The sequence below is a fragment of the Ochotona curzoniae genome, unplaced genomic scaffold (genome assembly GCF_017591425.1).
Source record: "Ochotona curzoniae isolate NIBS_2020 unplaced genomic scaffold, NIBS_Ocur_1.0 scaffold_1037, whole genome shotgun sequence".
NCBI classification, from domain to species: domain Eukaryota; kingdom Metazoa; phylum Chordata; class Mammalia; order Lagomorpha; family Ochotonidae; genus Ochotona; species Ochotona curzoniae.
The window spans coordinates 1,586,549-1,604,404 of record NW_024467083.1 but is presented as its reverse complement, the minus strand read 5'-3'; the positions used below and the strand labels follow the sequence as shown (position 1 = coordinate 1,604,404).

Sequence of the window (17,856 nt, the reverse complement as noted above, 5' to 3'; positions counted from 1 at the left end):
GTCAGTCTCCAGGCCAGGTACCCCTCTGCTGTTGTTCTGTCCTCTTCTATTTCCTGGAATGTGCCCTCTCTGCCTCATACTGGCTAATATTTCTCTGTCTATTTAAATGTGTCCTTACCCTGTTCCACCATCTTGATTCTCCAAAAATGCCATTTTTCATAATGACCTTTTACAAAGCTTTGAAAATCTTAAACATTCAGACTTAATAAAACATACAACTCTAAAAGCTGCATAGAACTACAATCAGTGATAAGAGTTAGAGGATAAAGATTCAAGTTAAAGCATACCAGCTGAGTATACATGAATACTCTTTAATATTTTTAAATTAAATTTGTATTGCTATTATTCTTTTTCCATTATAATGTATTGTAGGTTTCGGTATCCTTCCCCCACAACCCTGGCTCTGATTTCTCCCTCAGCATTTTACTCTTCCACCATTTCCCCCAATATTATCATAGCAATATAGCCCTTTAGGAATAGTAGTAATAGTTACAAGTTTAGCATTCTGCTATTTAAGTGCATCATGGCTTTGTAGGTATAGGGAAAGGTAGAAAATGCTGTATTATACTGTCAAGGTATATTTAACTGTTTCATTTGGGAGTCCTCCTTCATTCGGGAGTAGAGATGCACAGTGAAATGTATCTTCACTTCCCCATATGCTACACTCTACTAAACAATTCATCTATAAGAATATATTTGTACACTTGCTTAGCTATATACCTCTTTGCTTTTTATTTTGCATGAATGTTACCTTACCGAGAATAAATGATATTTGTCCTTTAGGTATTGGCTTATATCATGAGTATAATGGCCTCCAGTTGATCCATTTTGAAGCAGCTGGTAGAATTTAACTCTTTTTAATGGTTGAGCAATATTCCACAGAGTAGATTCACCAGAGTTCCTTTATCCACGTCTCTTTTTAGTACCTGGTGGGTTGTTTCCATGTCTTTGCCACTGTGGATTGTTATAAATATAGGGATACATGTTGCTTTCTCAAATGCACATTTCACTTCATTTGGACACTGTCCAGGAGTGGAATAACTGGGTCATACAGTAGATCAAGTTTCAGTTGTCAGCATTCTCCATACTGATTTTCATAGTGGTTGCACTAGTCTATACTCTACCAACAGTGGAGTACGGTATCTTTTTTGTTACATCCTCTCCAGCAGCTGTGAGTGGATTTCTGTATGTAGCCCATTCTCATTGGAGTTAGGTTGAAATTCAATGTGGTTTTTGTTTATATTTCCCTAATAGAAAGGAGCCTAAGCATTTTTTCATGACTATTAACCACCTGAATTTATTCTTTCAAAAACTGCCTGTCCACCTCCATCACAATACAATTTAACAAAACTGAATCATGAGGTAATTAAAAACCTAATTAGACCTATAAGAGGCTGGAGATTGAATCAGAAATCAAATCCCTCACAACAAAGAAAATCCCAGCACCAGATGGCTACAATTTTGAATTCTACCAAACATTTCAAGAAGAACTTACTCCAATTCTCCACAATCTATTCAAAACAATAGAAGGGGAAGCAATCCTTGCAAATTCGTTCCATAAAGCCTTCATCACCTTAATACCAAAACCAGACAGAGACACACAGAGAAAGACAACTACAGACTGATAGCCCTGATGAACATAGATGCAAAAGTCCTCAACAAAATACTAGCCAACAAAATCCAACAACACAACGAAAAATCATCTGCCCAAATCAGGTGAGATTTAGGTGCATGTAGGGATGGTTTAATACAGGCAAATCAGTATAACATCAACAAATGAAGAATAAAACCATATGATCATCTCAATAGATGCAGAGAGGCATTTGATAATATACAACACCACTTTCATGCTAAAAACTGTAAGCAAGATAGGCATAGATGGAAATTTCCACAACACAATCAATCCAATATAGGAAAAACCCAATGTCAGTATTTACTGAACAAAGAAAGCCTGAATGTGTTCCAACTGAGATCCAAACCTAAACAAACATGTACACTTTCACTACTGTTATTCAACACAGTATTAGAAGTCCTGGCTAGGGTTATTAGGCAAGAAAAGAAGAAATTAAAGGAATACAAATTGGAAACAAGGAAGTCAAGTTATCTCTGTTTGCAGATGACATGAAATTATACACAGGAGAACCAAAAGATTCAACAACGACTACTGGAACTCATAGGAGAGTAAAAATGAACACGTGTAAACTGGATATGAAATCTCCACCTATCTATATAAAGAGTCATTTTATGAACCAAGTAAAATAATTACAAGTGAGAGTCCTCTGCACCTCTAAAACATGCCACAAGTACAGAACATTAATAATAGTGATATATTTATATTTTTACAACACTGTTCTGGTTTTATATAAAGACAGCCTTATAACCAATAGTACAGTAAAAATTTTGTTTTAGGTATGATATTTAAGATTCACCATAATGACAACCTTTAAAAAGGATAAATCAAAACTAAACTCAGAGGTATCAATGAAGCTTTACTGCAATGAAACTTATCCAGTACAAAATATATACTAAAATAAACATTCTTCTGATGTTGGAGTATGATGATAAGGTTTCCATTGCAAAAAATGGAAATTCAATAATACTAAGCAACAAGCATCAAACAACTGGACATTTACTATATAATTTGCACACAGAAGCTGAAATACAATCACAAAGCTGAATTATTTATTAAAATTGGAAATATGTTCCCACAAATCTATTTCTCTAGTACTGAAATGTGCAGGATCTTTTTAGCCTTAGTAGATTATAGTTCAAATTTATAAAATTTCCAAAGCTTCTGTGAAAGGACAAATTAAAGATCTAAATTTTGTTCTGCAACTTCACAAAGTCACTCCACTCTGGTACCATTCAATGCTTTACATTGCACAAATAACACACCACAGGTTTATAACAGAAAACTCAATCCTAGAAATCCATCATGTATCAAATTTCTTTCACTGCAGTTACTCATAATTTCAGAATATAATTCATATGGCAATCACAGAAAGAGCCACACTTCATGGTTATTATCCTCACTGTCCTTTCCATAGGGAAGAAAATTAACCTTCAGTGTGCAATCGGTTAATTCCTTAGGTCTTTTGTTTTCACATCAGCCTGTCAACCACACATTTTTGGTACTGAAAGAGAAATGAGGAAATCTTAAAATTACTAAAAGCATATTTTTACATCAACAAACAGAATAAAGATGGAAATGTCAAAATCTCATAGCAGCAGAATGCTTAATACTTACACAAAATCATAGGGTAACAGACCAGTGTTGTTAACAACAGTATTTTCATACTAAAGATAACAGCTGTACACAAGGATGAATTCTATACACATTGTGTATATGTCATATATGTTGGCTGCCTTATGTTAAGATGTAACAGTTCCCTTTATTTGACGAATATTCAATGAATCTGGCTATCAAAGTTACAGAAACTAAACTGTTTCTGCTTAGCAAGTAGAATCTATAGAGTTTCCAGGGCAAATAAAGGAGAAAGAGTTGAAGCACAGGTACGAAGGTGAAGAGAGGAGTCAGCACCAGAATATGAAACTGGGGGCACCCACTATGGGGGGAAGGACAAAGTGAACTGTAGGTGTCTTTGTTCAAGCAAGTTACACATGTATTAGTGGATAAAAACAGAAACCTATGAAGCAGTGGTTGCCATGAGACATTTAGTGTTCCCATCCCAGAAACATAACATTTGGAGGGAGACTTGGGATTGCCACAGGGTATAAAAAATTATTTTTTCAATACCAAATTTCCTAGAGCTTGAAGGTACTATTTCGGCATGAATTTGCTCTTCAGGTCTAGTAGTTGGTCATCAAATACAGTCCTAATTTTAAAAAAAGGTTGTGTCACGGTGGAGGGACAAAAGCAAATACTCATAGACCTAAGTCCTTAGCTAGGTACTCCAACCCAACACAGTTGTAACCTGTAACACACTTCTCACTCTTAATTCTTACCTATGCCAACAGCCTACTTTTACGTCTATGATGACTAGCAAAATTTCCTCAAAATATTCAGCAAATGGCTCAGAATGTTACACAATCCATTCACTAAATTTACTTAGGTAAAAAAGTACCTTAAGTAAATTTTCTGGATTATATATGAACACAGTCATATATATGCAATGAAAATACTTCTCTTAGAATTTTTTTTAAGATTTTATTTATTTTTAATTGGAGAGACATTTTACAGAGAGGAGTGACAAAGTTAAAGATCTTTCGTCTGCTGGTTCACTCCTCAAGTGGCCGTGATGGCTGGAGCTGAGACGATCCAAAGCCAGGAGCCAGGAGCCTCTTTCGGGTCTCCCAAGTAGGTGCAGAGGCCCAGGGCTTGGGCTATTCTTGACTGCTTTCCCAGGCCATAAAAGGGGGCTGGAAGGAAAGTGGATCAGCCAGGGTACACACCAGCAACCGAATGGGACCCTAGTGCATGCAAGGCGAGGACTTTAGCAACCAGGCTGCCATGCTGTGCCATTTTCTTAGAATATCAAGGATTGCCCACCTACTGAAATGGCTGTACAGGCACACCAGCAACATTAGTATTTTTTTATTTATTTGTTTTTTTCAAAGAAGGTAAGACAGAGGGAAAGAAAAATCATCCATATACTGTTTCATTCTCCAAATGGCTCCAAAATGGCCCAAGGTAGGCCAGGCCAAAGCCAGCAGCTTCACCTGGGTCTCCCACCTAGATGTAGGAGCCCACTTGGTTCATCTTCTGTGGTTTTCTCAAACCATTAGCAGAGAATTGAACTGGAAGTAGAGCAGTCAGTACAAGAACTAGCACCTATTTGGAATGCAGGCATTGCAGCCAGCTTTACCCGTTTTGCTACAGTACTGGCCCCAATGTTAGTATTCTTAACATCAGAAACAGCTCATGTAAAAAGAGACAAGGCTGTAAAAAAAAAAAAAAATGTGAGGTTCAAAGTACTGCAAATACTTTAATACGCCTCAGTAAAATTCACATAAGAAAGAAAAATCTGAAAAGACAGGGCCAGGTGATGAAAGGTCTAATATTTGTATATCTTATTCTACAATGAGTGGAAAGTTACTGAAAGGGTTGAAGCCACAGTGCTTCCCCAATGTACTCTATCAGCCTGTTCTCAAAGAATGATCCCTGTCCCTGTATCACAAGAGGATCCTTGAAGTCCTACTGGTGTTAGAGAACCTAATCCCTCCAGGGTGGCCATACCTGAATGCATCAGGGCTGCATGTTCCTTATACTTACAGACAAGAGCCAATCAGATTTTCTCATGCAAGAATTTAAAAGTCACACAGAGTCAGTCAATTAACAATTATGGGCACTAGACTTGCAAAATTATGAAAAATTCAGACATGAGTGAGTGCATTTGGGGGCCACAAGCAAGAGCTAGGTGATCCAGTATACAGAGAAAATAAAAGGTATTTTACATATGCAAAGAAGATCAGAGAAGACAACGCTGAAGGCAAGGAGGCCTCTAATCTCCATTTAGTACACATGGAATCTACCTTATCCTTGGGTTAGGTGAGACATCCCTGTAGCTTCCCCACAGATCCAATTTTTGCTTAAACTAATTTAAACATGTTCCAGTTCCCTACAACTGTTGAAAAAACACAGATTCTTGTGGCTAATCTGAAGGATAAAAGAGAAAATGGGTTATACAGAGGTACAAATTTTAATCTGAAAAAGGAGTTATCAAAAGAAAGTAGTGTAGCCTAGTATACTGATAAAAGAAAGACAACCAATACTATTCTGGAAAGTCAAAGCTTACTTTTATAAGGTTTTATGAAGTTGGAGACTAGTTTGGTGGTATAGTGGTACAGTGACACAGGCAGCCCATACAGGTATGTTACATGTCCCAGATGCTCCATTTCTGACCCAGCTACCTGCTAACTGCCTGTGAAAAGCAACAGTAGACTGCCTGAGTACTTGAGTAACTGCCACCCATGTGGGAGAGACCCAGATGAAGCCTGTCTCCCAGCTTTGACGTGGCCAAGCCCCCATTAGTGTGATCATTTGGGCAGTGAACTAGCAAATGGAAGATCACACACTTCCCCTTTCTCCCTCTCTCTTCCTTTCTCACTTTTTGTGACTCTGTCAAATCACAAGAAATTTTATGAAACTGAGGCAGCCATCAATTGCTTCAAAGAACTGTTAGCAGCAGCAGGTAATTGATGTCCTAAAGAGAAAAATCCTGACAGAATCACTGATACAAAAATTTATTTTTAAAAATGTAATGATGAAAAGAAAGATCTTTAAGGCAAAAATAGTATTAGGAATATTGGGGCTGGCATCTGGTACAGCAAAGCTGCTGCTTAGGACACCTGCGTTCCAGACTGGAGAGCCTTGCTGGAGTCTGAGGTGCACCACTTCTGAGCCAGCTTCCTGCTAATTTAGTGCACCCTGGCAGGCAGTAGCTGACAGCTCAAATACTTGTGAGTCTCTGCCATTCACAAGGAAAATCTGGGCTGCATTCTGAGCTCCTTATTTCACACAGGCTCAGCAATAGCTATTGCAGGCATTTGGGGAATGAGCTAGTGGATTAAAGATCTGTGTCTCAAAGATTTATAAATAAAAATTAACAATTTTCAAAAGTATGTATAACAAAAAATACATGAAAATAAATATATATTTAGCTAATAGCCAGGAAAGAAGAAAAGTGCTACTGTGTAAAGGAATAAAAAACGGTATTTCAGAGACAGCAGTAATCCAGCAAAATGTAGGCTTAGAAAAGGGAAATAACTTTTACTTAATATTCAGTAAGGAAAACAAAATAATGGCTAAAATTCCAAGAAATTTTAAAGTAAAGACAAGGAAAGTTGAGGAAATTCAAACTGGTGAATAGCATGTATCATTCATTAGAGGCAGTGACCAGATGACTCATGCACTGAGAACAAAAAAACAGGAGCAGTAGCAAGCTGGATGCCAATGCAGACGTAAAGTCTGAGCTGCAAATGGGAGACCTGATGAGAGTCAGCAAGAGAGAGGTCAAAGATCATCATTACTGACCCAATATTTCAAGGAATAAAACAAAACCAAAATGACCATAAGCCAATTGAAGAAAAAAATCAAAATATTAGTGAGCAAAGCATATAACGAACAAACTGCAAATAAATTTCTGGTATAGCTCATTATAACTGAACATGATGCAACTGTAACTCTAACTTGAGAAAGACAATGTAACCTCATTTGGGGCTTTTTGTGTCCTAAACTCTGAGACAGCACTTTACTTAAAATTCTGACAACAAAAATATGTGATATATATTTCAAACTGAATCAGAAAATAACTTACATCTCTACTCCATTTTCAAAAATCAACTCTATTGAAATGAGTTTTTTAATGCAACCATAAATCTATCAGAATAACCAAATCCACAGCACTGAAAACTCTAAATGCTGTTGAATAAGTGGAGCAACAGAAATGCTATTCATTGTTAGTGGAAAAACAAAATCAGACACCAACACTGAAAGGCAGCTTAGGCATTTTCTCACAAAACCAAACATGTGCTTACCATCTAACGCAACATATTCCTTGGGCTGAAAACCTGAATCCGTACAAGGATCTGCGCATAGTGTTTTTAGCAACCTTATTTTATTCCTAACTATCTGAATATGGAAGCAACTAAGATAGCCTTCAGCAGGTGAATGGATAAACTGGCATGTCCAAACAACAGAATAGTACTCAACACTAAGAAGAAATGAGCTGCCAAGGCAGGAAAAAGACACGCAGGAAACCTGAATGCAAACTATTAAGTGGAAGAAGCCCACCTGAAAAGCCTATGTAAGGTAGGATTCCAATTACGTGACATTCTGGAAAAGGCGAAAGTGAAACTAAAAACTCACTGCTTACTAGCAGCAAGAAGGGAGGAATGAGCAGTTGGAGTACAGAGGGCACTCTTAGGGCAGGGATTCTATTCTGCATGGCACTATGATGGTAGGTAAACATCACATCATTTACACATGTGCACATACTCATTATATAACACCAACAGTGAACTCAATGTAAACTATGAACTTTGGATGCTAATGATAGTCAGCAAAGGTTCAACAACACTAACCAATGTGCTACTCCACTGGGGCATTGGGAATAATGAGAATGGTTACATTTGAGGAGGCTGTAAGCGGCAGAAGAGGTATGTGTAAAAACTACATCTTCCTAAGTTTGATGTGAACCTAAAACTGCACTGAAAAATAAAATCTGTAAAAACAGCAACTACAAGGGTACATAGCACAGCAGGCTAACCCTTCAGCTGTGCCACTGGCATCCCTTTTGGACACTGGTTCATGTCTTGGCTGATTCACTTCCGATGCAGTTCTCTGCTTATGGCCTACAGAAAGCAACAAAAAACGGCCCGTGTGTTGGGACCCTGTACCTACATGGAGACCCAGAAAAAGCTCCTGGCTCCCAGCTTCAGCTCAGCTCAGCTCAGGCCCTTGAGGCCATTTGGACAGTGAATCAATGAACAGAAGACCTTCTCTCTCTAGATGGTCTTCTCAGTCTGTAAAATCTGCCTTTCAAAAAAAAAAAAAAAAGCTCAAAACAACAATTACAAATGGACTGATTTAAACATAAAAATTAAAACTTCATTTTTAAAACTTCAAAATATTTGGTAGAAAACATAGATGACTATCTTTTAAACCCAAGATTTGTGTTTAAAGAATTATTAAGGCAACTTTGACTTCATTAAAATTGTATTTTTTCTTCAAAAGACATCACAGTAAGGACAAAAACTGTATTTGAGGCTCTAGGTTTATAAATACTAGTAAATCACATAAAAGAAGCAAAGTATCTATATATAGAGATACAGATTTTTTTTAAAGTTTTAGAACAATTATTAAAACTCACCCCTCATTCCCACTGAAGAGTCCATGAGTCAGGGCTGGGTGTTGGTTAGGATGGGCAGGGCTGCTTCGCTTGTTGGCAGGTGTGTGTGTGTTGGCTCTGGGATTGTGTGTTGGGGTGGGGAAGGTATTGGCAGGGCCAGTCCAAACCATAGCACGGCAGCCAGGATGGAGTGCAGGCCATGCTAGGCTGGGATATGCTGAAGTATCCACCAGCATTGGAACTGGGAGCAGGCCAGGACAGGACAGACCTTAGCATGTGATAGCAGTGAACAAGATGGAGGATGGGCTGTACTGGGCTAGGTCGGAGCACACATAAGAGCTGTGGTTGGAAACAGGCCTGGTAGGGGAGATAAGGGGATACCCCGGCTGGGCTGCAGTTAACACTGGTGAGCGCAAGAACTGGCATCAGGGTGGTCAACTGGGCTAGACATGGCTATAGCATTCCTTGGCATGGGTATGAACTGGGTCTGGGGAATCCCAGGTTTGGGCTAGGCTCCAGTACCTGTTGGTGTTCACAAGAGCTAGGGTGGGTGTAGGATGGGTTGGGTTAGGTCTCTGCACCCACTGAATCATGTGAAAGCTAGGTCTGGGGGCAGAGTTGGACAAGCAAGGCTGCTGTACTTGCCAGGACAGGAGGTGGGACAAGTCAAACTGGGCCAAGAACACATCAGTGTGTACAAGATCTGACACTAGCAGGTGACCTGATAGAGGAGCTTTGGGAATTCCTCTATCAGGATGCAGTCTCTGCAGGTGAGCACAGCAACCAAAGCTGGGAGCAACCAGGATCAGGCCAGGTTACAACACCCAAAAGCATATGTATAACTCAGGTCTGGGGGAAGGCACGCTAGGCCAGTTTCAGCACCCACTGGCAAATGTGGGAACCAGGACAAGCCAGACTGTATTGCAACAACAGTCAGTTCACACTGCTGGCACTGAGGGTTGACCAGGCTGGGCTAGACTCAAGCACCTGCCAGCATGAGCTAAAACTGAGGCAGTCCGAGCCAAACCATGATGCAGCACCCACAGTTGAATGCTGAGGTGAAACAGGCCATGCCAGGACTGGGCCACAGCTTCCACCAGCACACATAGGACTGGAGTGTGAGTGTGGGGTGGCGGAGGGAGGGGGGAGAGTGGCAAGCCCACTAAGGGGGCCATGGGCACACACCTGCTGGGTCACTGATCCTGCTAGTGAGCGTGAGGACTGGGACTGGGACTGGAGTCAGACCAGGAATACAAGGTCCACTGGCCTACATGTGAGCTGGGTTTAGGGGAGAACAAAGCTGGCTTAAGTGACCATATCCACTAGTAGTACATACATGAGCCAGAGTAAGTGCAGCCTGATCAGGCTTTGCCACAGCATTGGCTAGCAGGCGCTGGAACTAGAGGCCAGTCCTGTCAGGCTGGACAGCAGAACTACTTGGAAGGTGTAAGATCCAGGAAATGGGTCCAGGAAGGAAACTATGGGCACCTCTCTGATGGGCTGCAACTTGGTGAGCATGAGAACCAGGGCTGGGGGACAGGGCTGGCTGATTAGGCAGCAGCACCTGTTGACATGAGTGTGGGCTGGGTAGTGTGATTCATTGGGCTGAGCTAGGCTCCAACATCCATTGATGTGTATGAGAGCCGAATAGGATGTGAGACAGACTGTACCAGTCTGCTACACATACTGGCATGCTCAAGAACTGGGGCTGGGGATGAGCCTGGTGAGGGTTATTTGAGGTCACTCCAAATACGCTGCAATTCCCATTGGTGCGTGTAAGGGCTGAGTGTGTGGTGGGCAAGAATGGGGCCATAGCAACCACTGGTTTGCTATGAGATGGGGTGGGGGACAGAACTGACCAGGTGACTACAATCACCTGCATAGGCTGATGTGGGTGATGGACTGAGCCGGAACCTGCACTGGCTGGCACACACAGGAATCAGGTCTGGAGTCACCTTTGGTGAGGTTTCTTTGGAGACCCCCTAACTGGACCACTGGACTAAGAACTCCAACCACAGTGAAATCATAGGATCTATGGTCGGATTGTGAAGTACATGTTGCAGAACTGGTCTCCAAGGTTGCTGAGGCCTGTGTAGATGGCATGCCCAGGTGCTTATGGCCGACATGACAGCCAGTTCATCTCCCACCCAAATTCTAATAAACAAAATGAATAATACAGGAAGAAAAGTAGACTCTAACTTCTTAGGAATTCTTAGTGGAAAGAGTGCCAATTATCTGCAGGCAACAAAACAATGAGCATTTTTATATGCTTTTTCTGTATTTTCTACAATAAATGTTCATTAAGTTAATAATTAGTTAAAACTACAAAATGTGTACTCTGGCCATCTTTCCATACTACATTCCTCCAAACTAACTGAAAAATCACAATTTTTCCAATATAAGAGATTCTACTTTGAAGTGTCTCTTCAAAATCAGATGCCACCCCCTCTTTTTCTAACTAATGGTTAATACTAGGGTTATGCATGCAGGTGTAGGGTAACTTGTACAGAAATCCTTTCTGTACTTTTCACGGAGTGTTTCTGGGATATAGGATTAAAAATATAAACTAAACCGAGTACACTTACTCCCTTGGTATCTTGAACAACTGATAAACACTATACCATTTTCCATAGGCTTGAGAATATATTCAGATTTTGATATTGTACAGGGTATCTCCTGGAAAATCCCCTTCTCCCAAATGAAAAGACCAATGTATTTTCATAAAGTCTAAAAAAATTTACCCGTAAATATCTCTAAATTGCTTATAACACAATGTAAATGGCACATAGTTAGTTGTTAAGCTATATTGTTGAGAAATAAGAAAAAAGTCTGTATGTGATTCAATACAGACCTTTTTTTTTCCCCTTAAGATTTTACTTATTTTTATTGGAAAGTCAGATTTACACAGAGAAGGAGAGACAGGAAGATCTTCTGTTCGCTGGTTCACTGCCTAAGTGGCCATGACAGTCAGAGCTGAGCCAGTCTAAAGCCTTCTTCCAGGTCTTCCATGTGCGTGCAGGGTCCCAAGGGTTTGGACCATCCTTTACTGTTTTCCTAGGTCATAAGCAGGAGCTGGATTGGAAGTGGAACAGCCAGGACTCGAACCAACATCCATATGGGATGCAGGAGCATGCAAGCTGAGGATTTAGCCACTAGGCCACCATGAATGACCTTGCTTGACTATCTTTGAGCCCAAATCAGTTCAATTCATGGAGACTACAGCCATAGACATAAAGGCTGGTTTTTAATATAACAAGGTTATGCATGTCTCTTAAATGGGTCTAGATATTTCTCATCCTATGTGATAAATGGAGTTTCTTGTGAGGTACTGAGCACCTAGTAGTGCCAAACAAAACACCTAATTACACATGAGTTTAACATTTTATGTACTTGAAAGGAAAAGACAGTCAGACATCTCAGATCAACTGGTTCACTCCCAAGTGCCTACAACAGCTGGGAGTAGGCCAGAGAGATGCCAGGGGTTGCAGGGATTCAACTGAACTGTCGCTTGCTGCTTCACAGGGTATCTGTATTAACAGGAAGGGGGAAATCGGGATCAAAGCTGGTACTAGATCCTAGGTACTCTGATAAGAGATGCAGGCATACTGAGCAGTCTTAACCATTAGGTCAAACAGCATTCTCAAATGGAACAGTTAAAAACAAAGTCTATCCTATGGGTAGGCTAGAGACATGCTAACTCTGGAGGTTTTTGGCAAACATAACAGCAAACAGAAACAGTAACAGTTTAATGAAGAAAGCTCACAGAAAAAGATATTTGTCTTGATCTTTGTGGACACTTACATACACCTTATTTGTACTAAAAAAGCACATTCCTGGCACCCATGTGGGAGACTCAAATAGGCTCCTGGCTCGTGACTCATCCAGCCCTGGCTTCTGCTGCCATTTGGGGAGTGAACCAGCACATGGAAAATCTCTCTCTCTTTCCTTCTCTCTCTGTAACTCTTCCTTTCAAATATAAATAGCATAAATCTTTATAAAAATAATAAAGAAGAAAAAGAAAGAAAAGGAACTTACGGCTCCCAGATCAACACTTTAAACTGTTTGGATAAAGATAAATCTCCATTAAGCAACGAGATGACTTTACTAGCACAGTACTTACTATACACTTCTGCATTTCATAAAACTAATGCTGCAGTCAATATTTTCATTTTGAAATCCTTTATAGCTTTCATTAATTAAATTTACTGGCAAATAAACTGTTTCTCTGACCTCGTAAAAATAATTTCCCTTATACATTTCAAATAAAAAATACAGAGAATAGGGCAAATCAAAATAGTTCTGAGATAAAATTAGAAATTATTAAGTTTACATGTCTAAGCAGCTTATTTCTCTATTTTTATTTTTACTACAGCAAATATTCTTCCTTTCATAATGTGAACCTTCTATAACTTGCACCATCAATTTGGGTTATCTTTATTAATCTTTTTTCCAACAAGACTGTTCCTAAATTCCTCACAGAAGTTAGAAAAACTGGTCAACAGAATTATTCAACAACTTAACAAGGAAATGTACTACATTTTCTGATTTTCTTAGTTCTGTTTTTCTGCACCCAATGGACATTCTTGTACCAATTCTAGATAAAGTGAAGAACTATTTCAAACTCTGGCAATATAATTTGCAACAATACCCAAAAGTTAGATTGTATGGTAACAAATCATATAATGAAATAAAATTTCATTGCAACTTAGTTGTATGTAACTTTCAAAATGAATCAAAAATTTCTGAAACTAGAAATGTCTAACAAATTTAACTCTACAACTTTTACGGCAGAGAAAGAAGCATTAGAACTTCATGTAACACAAGAAAAGAACTTCATATTAAACTCCTTCTCAATCTAAATAAGTTAAAACAATGCACAAGTTTTTTAAAAAATGGATCTCAAAAGTTGGGATAAACAGTTTTTATTCAAATTACCCTATACTAGTTTCACAACGTAACAATAATAATAAAATGTTTGAATGTATGGATATACTTGGTGACACACATTTTATATGTCCATTTATCCCGTTGATATAAATAACACTTTCAAATATTTTATAATACAATATGGCTTCAATGCAGTAGTTTTATTAGACCTGGGAGTCAAATCTGCTGATAAAAAAGCCTGCAGATGCTTCTCAACCTGTGAGATAGCAGCTACTAAGAACTATTCTTTTCCAAGAGACCCATTTTTAAAATGATCCCAGTTTTAAAGTATATCACATTTAAACATTTTTATTTCAACTTGATTTATGACAATTTACAAAACTGATCTCATTAAAGACTCATAAATATAGTATTTTAAAACACAGTGCAATGTTTTCAGTTCCAAAGCCCAGCTTGTCTTTTACAGTCAGTTTGTATAAAGCACAAATAAGGATGCTGAACATCTTATCATTATATTCAATTAATTTAAAAAGAAAAATGCTCCAGTCACTTTAATGTCATTTATCTGATCAAAACCAAAATATACTTTTCATGTTTCAAGATCAGGCAATGTGAAGTATTTCTTATATGCCTCAAACCATCTTCATTTTAAAAGCTCACGTAGAAAGCAAAGAATAAACTGCATTCACTAAGCTATATGATATGCTATAAGACTTGTGAAGACTTGTAAAAGACTGCTTGTAATTAAAAATATATATAGCAACATTTTGAATAACAGGAGATTCACCTTTCCATTTCCAAAGATCCCAAATTTGCAATCGTACATTATTATACCTTGTTGAGATCTATTTTTGTGGAGGAAATATCAAGTACTATACCAGTGCCTTCGAGCTTTACATCCGGTGAGTAACATATCAAGCAAAATTACACAGGGCTCTATCAACAAGTACACTTAGACACGAAATTTAAATGCAACTGCAATACATGATACATCATCCACAATCAACGCTTCCCAGTTTCTGGATCTAGTCTTTTTTGTTTTTTTTTTTCAACAGAATTGCCAAGCCACAAAAAGAAATGCAAAAAGAACTCATTCACCCCCCACTTCACATAATTCCCTTTCTCTAATCTCCAAACAGCCAAAAGATGACATTAATACAAACCAAAATAAGCTTAAGCCAAAGGCCTACATGAAATTTTCACGCAGATGTAAACAACTCTGTAACACTGCAAGCTAATGAAAAATAAACTCCACAGGGCAAGCTAGCTTACGGCCCTTGTACACCCTAGAGATCTAAAAACAAAAACCGTGCCTACATCATCAAGTACTTAGCTTGAAATAGGAAAGAATAACATTGTTACTCGATGTGAACCTAACTAGTTAGGGAATCTATTTTGTCCTCTTCTGCAGTCTTGGGTGCCCAAGTGTTTTCCCTTCACCCACTGCTTTCTCATTTGTCAACAACTTGTGTAGCTCTTTCTCTGGCGTTCGAAGGCCAGGGGAAATGAAAGTCTGAAAAGCATCAGCATCCAAGTTTTCGGTTCTGCAACAGGGCCAGCCGAGAAAGGGACCATTTTGCTCTATTACTCGGTTTTAAATAAACTAAAAAGGTAGCAGTCAAAGGACAGGAGAGAAAGTCCTCTCAAGAGGACCGGTGAAGCAAGTATTTCGTGAGACTTGGCTTTTTTTTTTTTCCTTTCAAAAACTTGTCCGGGGGCTGGAAGTTATGGGGGCGCTCTTTGTGCGGAGTCAGAAGGGAAGAGGAGGGACGAGTCATTCAAAGGGGCTGCAGGCGCGGTGCGCGGGGGGCGCGGGGCGGCGCCCGGCCGCAGGGGTGTCCGCTGGCCGCGCTGACCCCGAGGCAGGGGGCGCTGAGCTGGCGGCCGCGGGGAGCTGGACGCCGAGGGCAGAGCTGCCCCGGTGACAGAGCGGCCGGCGCGGCTTCCCCGGCTTCCCCGACCCCCGCGCCAGACTCCCTCCTCCCCGGCTCCTCCTGGGTCGGCGCCTTTCCGCGCGGGCCGCGGCCCTTACCTGCAGCTCGGTGAGCAGAATCTCTCCTCGTTCGGGGTTGGACGCCATTGCGCTCCGTTCGGGACTCCGCACCTGGACGCGGCCGCCGCTCGGCGAAGGGAGAAGGCGGGACGGGAGCCGGGCTGGCGGGTGTAGAGGGTCGGGGAAGAGAAAGGAGAAAAAAAAAAAAAAAAACCTAGGGATTCATGGAGGCGAAGCCCCTGCTTGGAGGCGCGGCTCACTCGGCCCGGTTCATCGAAGGCGGCGGGGAGCGAGGGCACTGGTGGCGGCTCCCCTCGCCTCCCGGCCGCCGCCCGCGCCGGACCTCCGTCGGCTCAGCCGCTCCCTCCGGGCGACGCCAGGAGCCGCCTCAAAGCCCTCGGCGCTGGGCGCAGCGGCCGCCCCAGCCGCTCCTCCTGTCGCACCATTTGGCTGTCACCGCGTCGCAAAAGCGGCCTCACTTGGCGGCTGCCAGGCACACGTGACGGGCCTGGGCCGCCGCCTCTCGCCGGGCGGGGTTGGGGCCGCGGGGACCCCGAGGACGCGGGAGGCGGAGCGGCTGGCGAGCCGGCTGGGCGGCGCGGGCGACCTGGGGACCCGGCCGGGGTGAAAATGAGGGGAAAGGGCCTGGGCCCGCGTCTCTGGGGAGGCGGGAAGAGGAAGAAAACACACGCCCACTTTCCTGTTGCGCTTAACGGCCTGGCGAGCAGCGCTAGGGCTCGGGAACCCGCGCGCTGCTTTTTGTTTTCCAGTGCCGCCGCGGTCTCTTTCCTTGCCTACTTGGGTAGGCCCTTCTAAGCGCCACAGCTCCAAGAGCTCCGGGGCTGAACCCTTACAGTCCACTCCTTCTGGCAGCCCAGGCGAAGGGTCTTGCCCTTGGCAGCCCCCAGCCTCAGCCCGCCTTTGGGGGGTGTAAAGGTGCGCGGCTGGCGGAACCCGCCTGTGCCTGAACTTTCCGAGAAGCGCACCGACCCCCCCTCCTCATGCCTTCCCTCCAGTGCTGAACTTGCTATGGTTTGGCCAGAGAGCTCCACGGGACTCAAAATTTAATTAGCTGCTTTGAATTGTGTTAACCGAAGGGGTGTGGGGCGGCATCAGCCTGGAGAATGGAGAAAAGCCAACTTTGCTTGGTGAAGTAAACATGAAAGCTAACATGTACTTAGTAACAGGTAGTGTGTGGTGTCAGTATAGGTTGTTCCAAAATGTTACTGTGGCGTTCCGAAAAAGTCTCCAACAAGCAACTTTTTGTTTTACTTTAGCATGAGTTGGTATTTTGGCCACATCTGTATTCGATGCTCAGATTTGCCTGGAGCCAGAAAACAGGTCATTTACAAACGTAACTAACACGGTAACCTGCTTCTTACAAAGTATGATGTTATGTCCTCTTATAATCAGTTGGGCTGTTGGACTAATGCTATAACTTAGAGATACGTATTTATCTCCTTAAGTTCCAGGGACTAATTCAGGATGCATTTACTGAGGAGGGAGTTGTGTGGCCACATTTTCTGAACTTCAAGACTAATTGTAGAAAAAGTCTAAAAACTTCACAACTAATTTTATGTTTAGTGAATCATCTCAATTGGAAATGATAATTAAAATGCGTGAAGTCACAACATTGTGTGTGTGTGGGGGGGAGGGGCAGTAGCTAAATGTCTCCAGCCCTGCAGTTAAAACTGGGACTGTTGCAGTCCCAGCTCTGCTTGTGGACCAGGAACATAGCGGGTGATGTGTCAAGTGCGCAGGACCCACAGCCCATCTGGGAGAGCCTATGGGCCTGGGCTTTGGCCTCAGTACTTGCTGTCCTGGATGTTTAGAAAATGAACCAGCAAATGGAGGACATCTCTCATTCTCTTTTTCTTTGTCTCACTGTTTCCCTGCTGTCACTCTGCCCTTCAAGTAGATTTAAAGAAATAAAAACTCAAAAGAAATTTGAATGACAGGTAAAAAAAAAAAAATCCCAGGGCAGTGTTGCAAGCATGCAATCTGCAGATACTTTTTATTTTGTTCAGAATACATATAACAAGCTTTACATTTCTGGGCATTTTTGCATGGAGATAAGTTTTGCTGCTTTTTTTCTCCCTTACTCCAGAATGGATTTGAAATGACTGATGTATGCATAGTAAGGGATTAATATTGATGAATTGGAAA

General features: G+C 41.4%; 1 protein-coding gene across 3 annotated transcripts in view; it reads right to left on the bottom strand.

Annotated features, from left to right (window-relative positions):
* Positions 1-16,138, bottom strand: part of PKN2 (protein kinase N2) — a 135,477-nt gene extending 119,339 nt beyond the window's left edge. For 2 of the 3 annotated variants that reach the window (XM_040998992.1, XM_040998994.1), the window contains exon 1: positions 15,730-16,110. In XM_040998992.1, the coding sequence (XP_040854926.1) occupies positions 15,730-15,777 (48 nt within the window). In that variant the 5' untranslated portion in view covers positions 15,778-16,110. Of the gene's footprint in view, positions 1-15,729 lie in introns of all 3 variants that reach the window. The other variant, XM_040998993.1, reaches the window with a different exon arrangement.
* Positions 16,139-17,856: the final 1,718 nt, after the last annotated feature.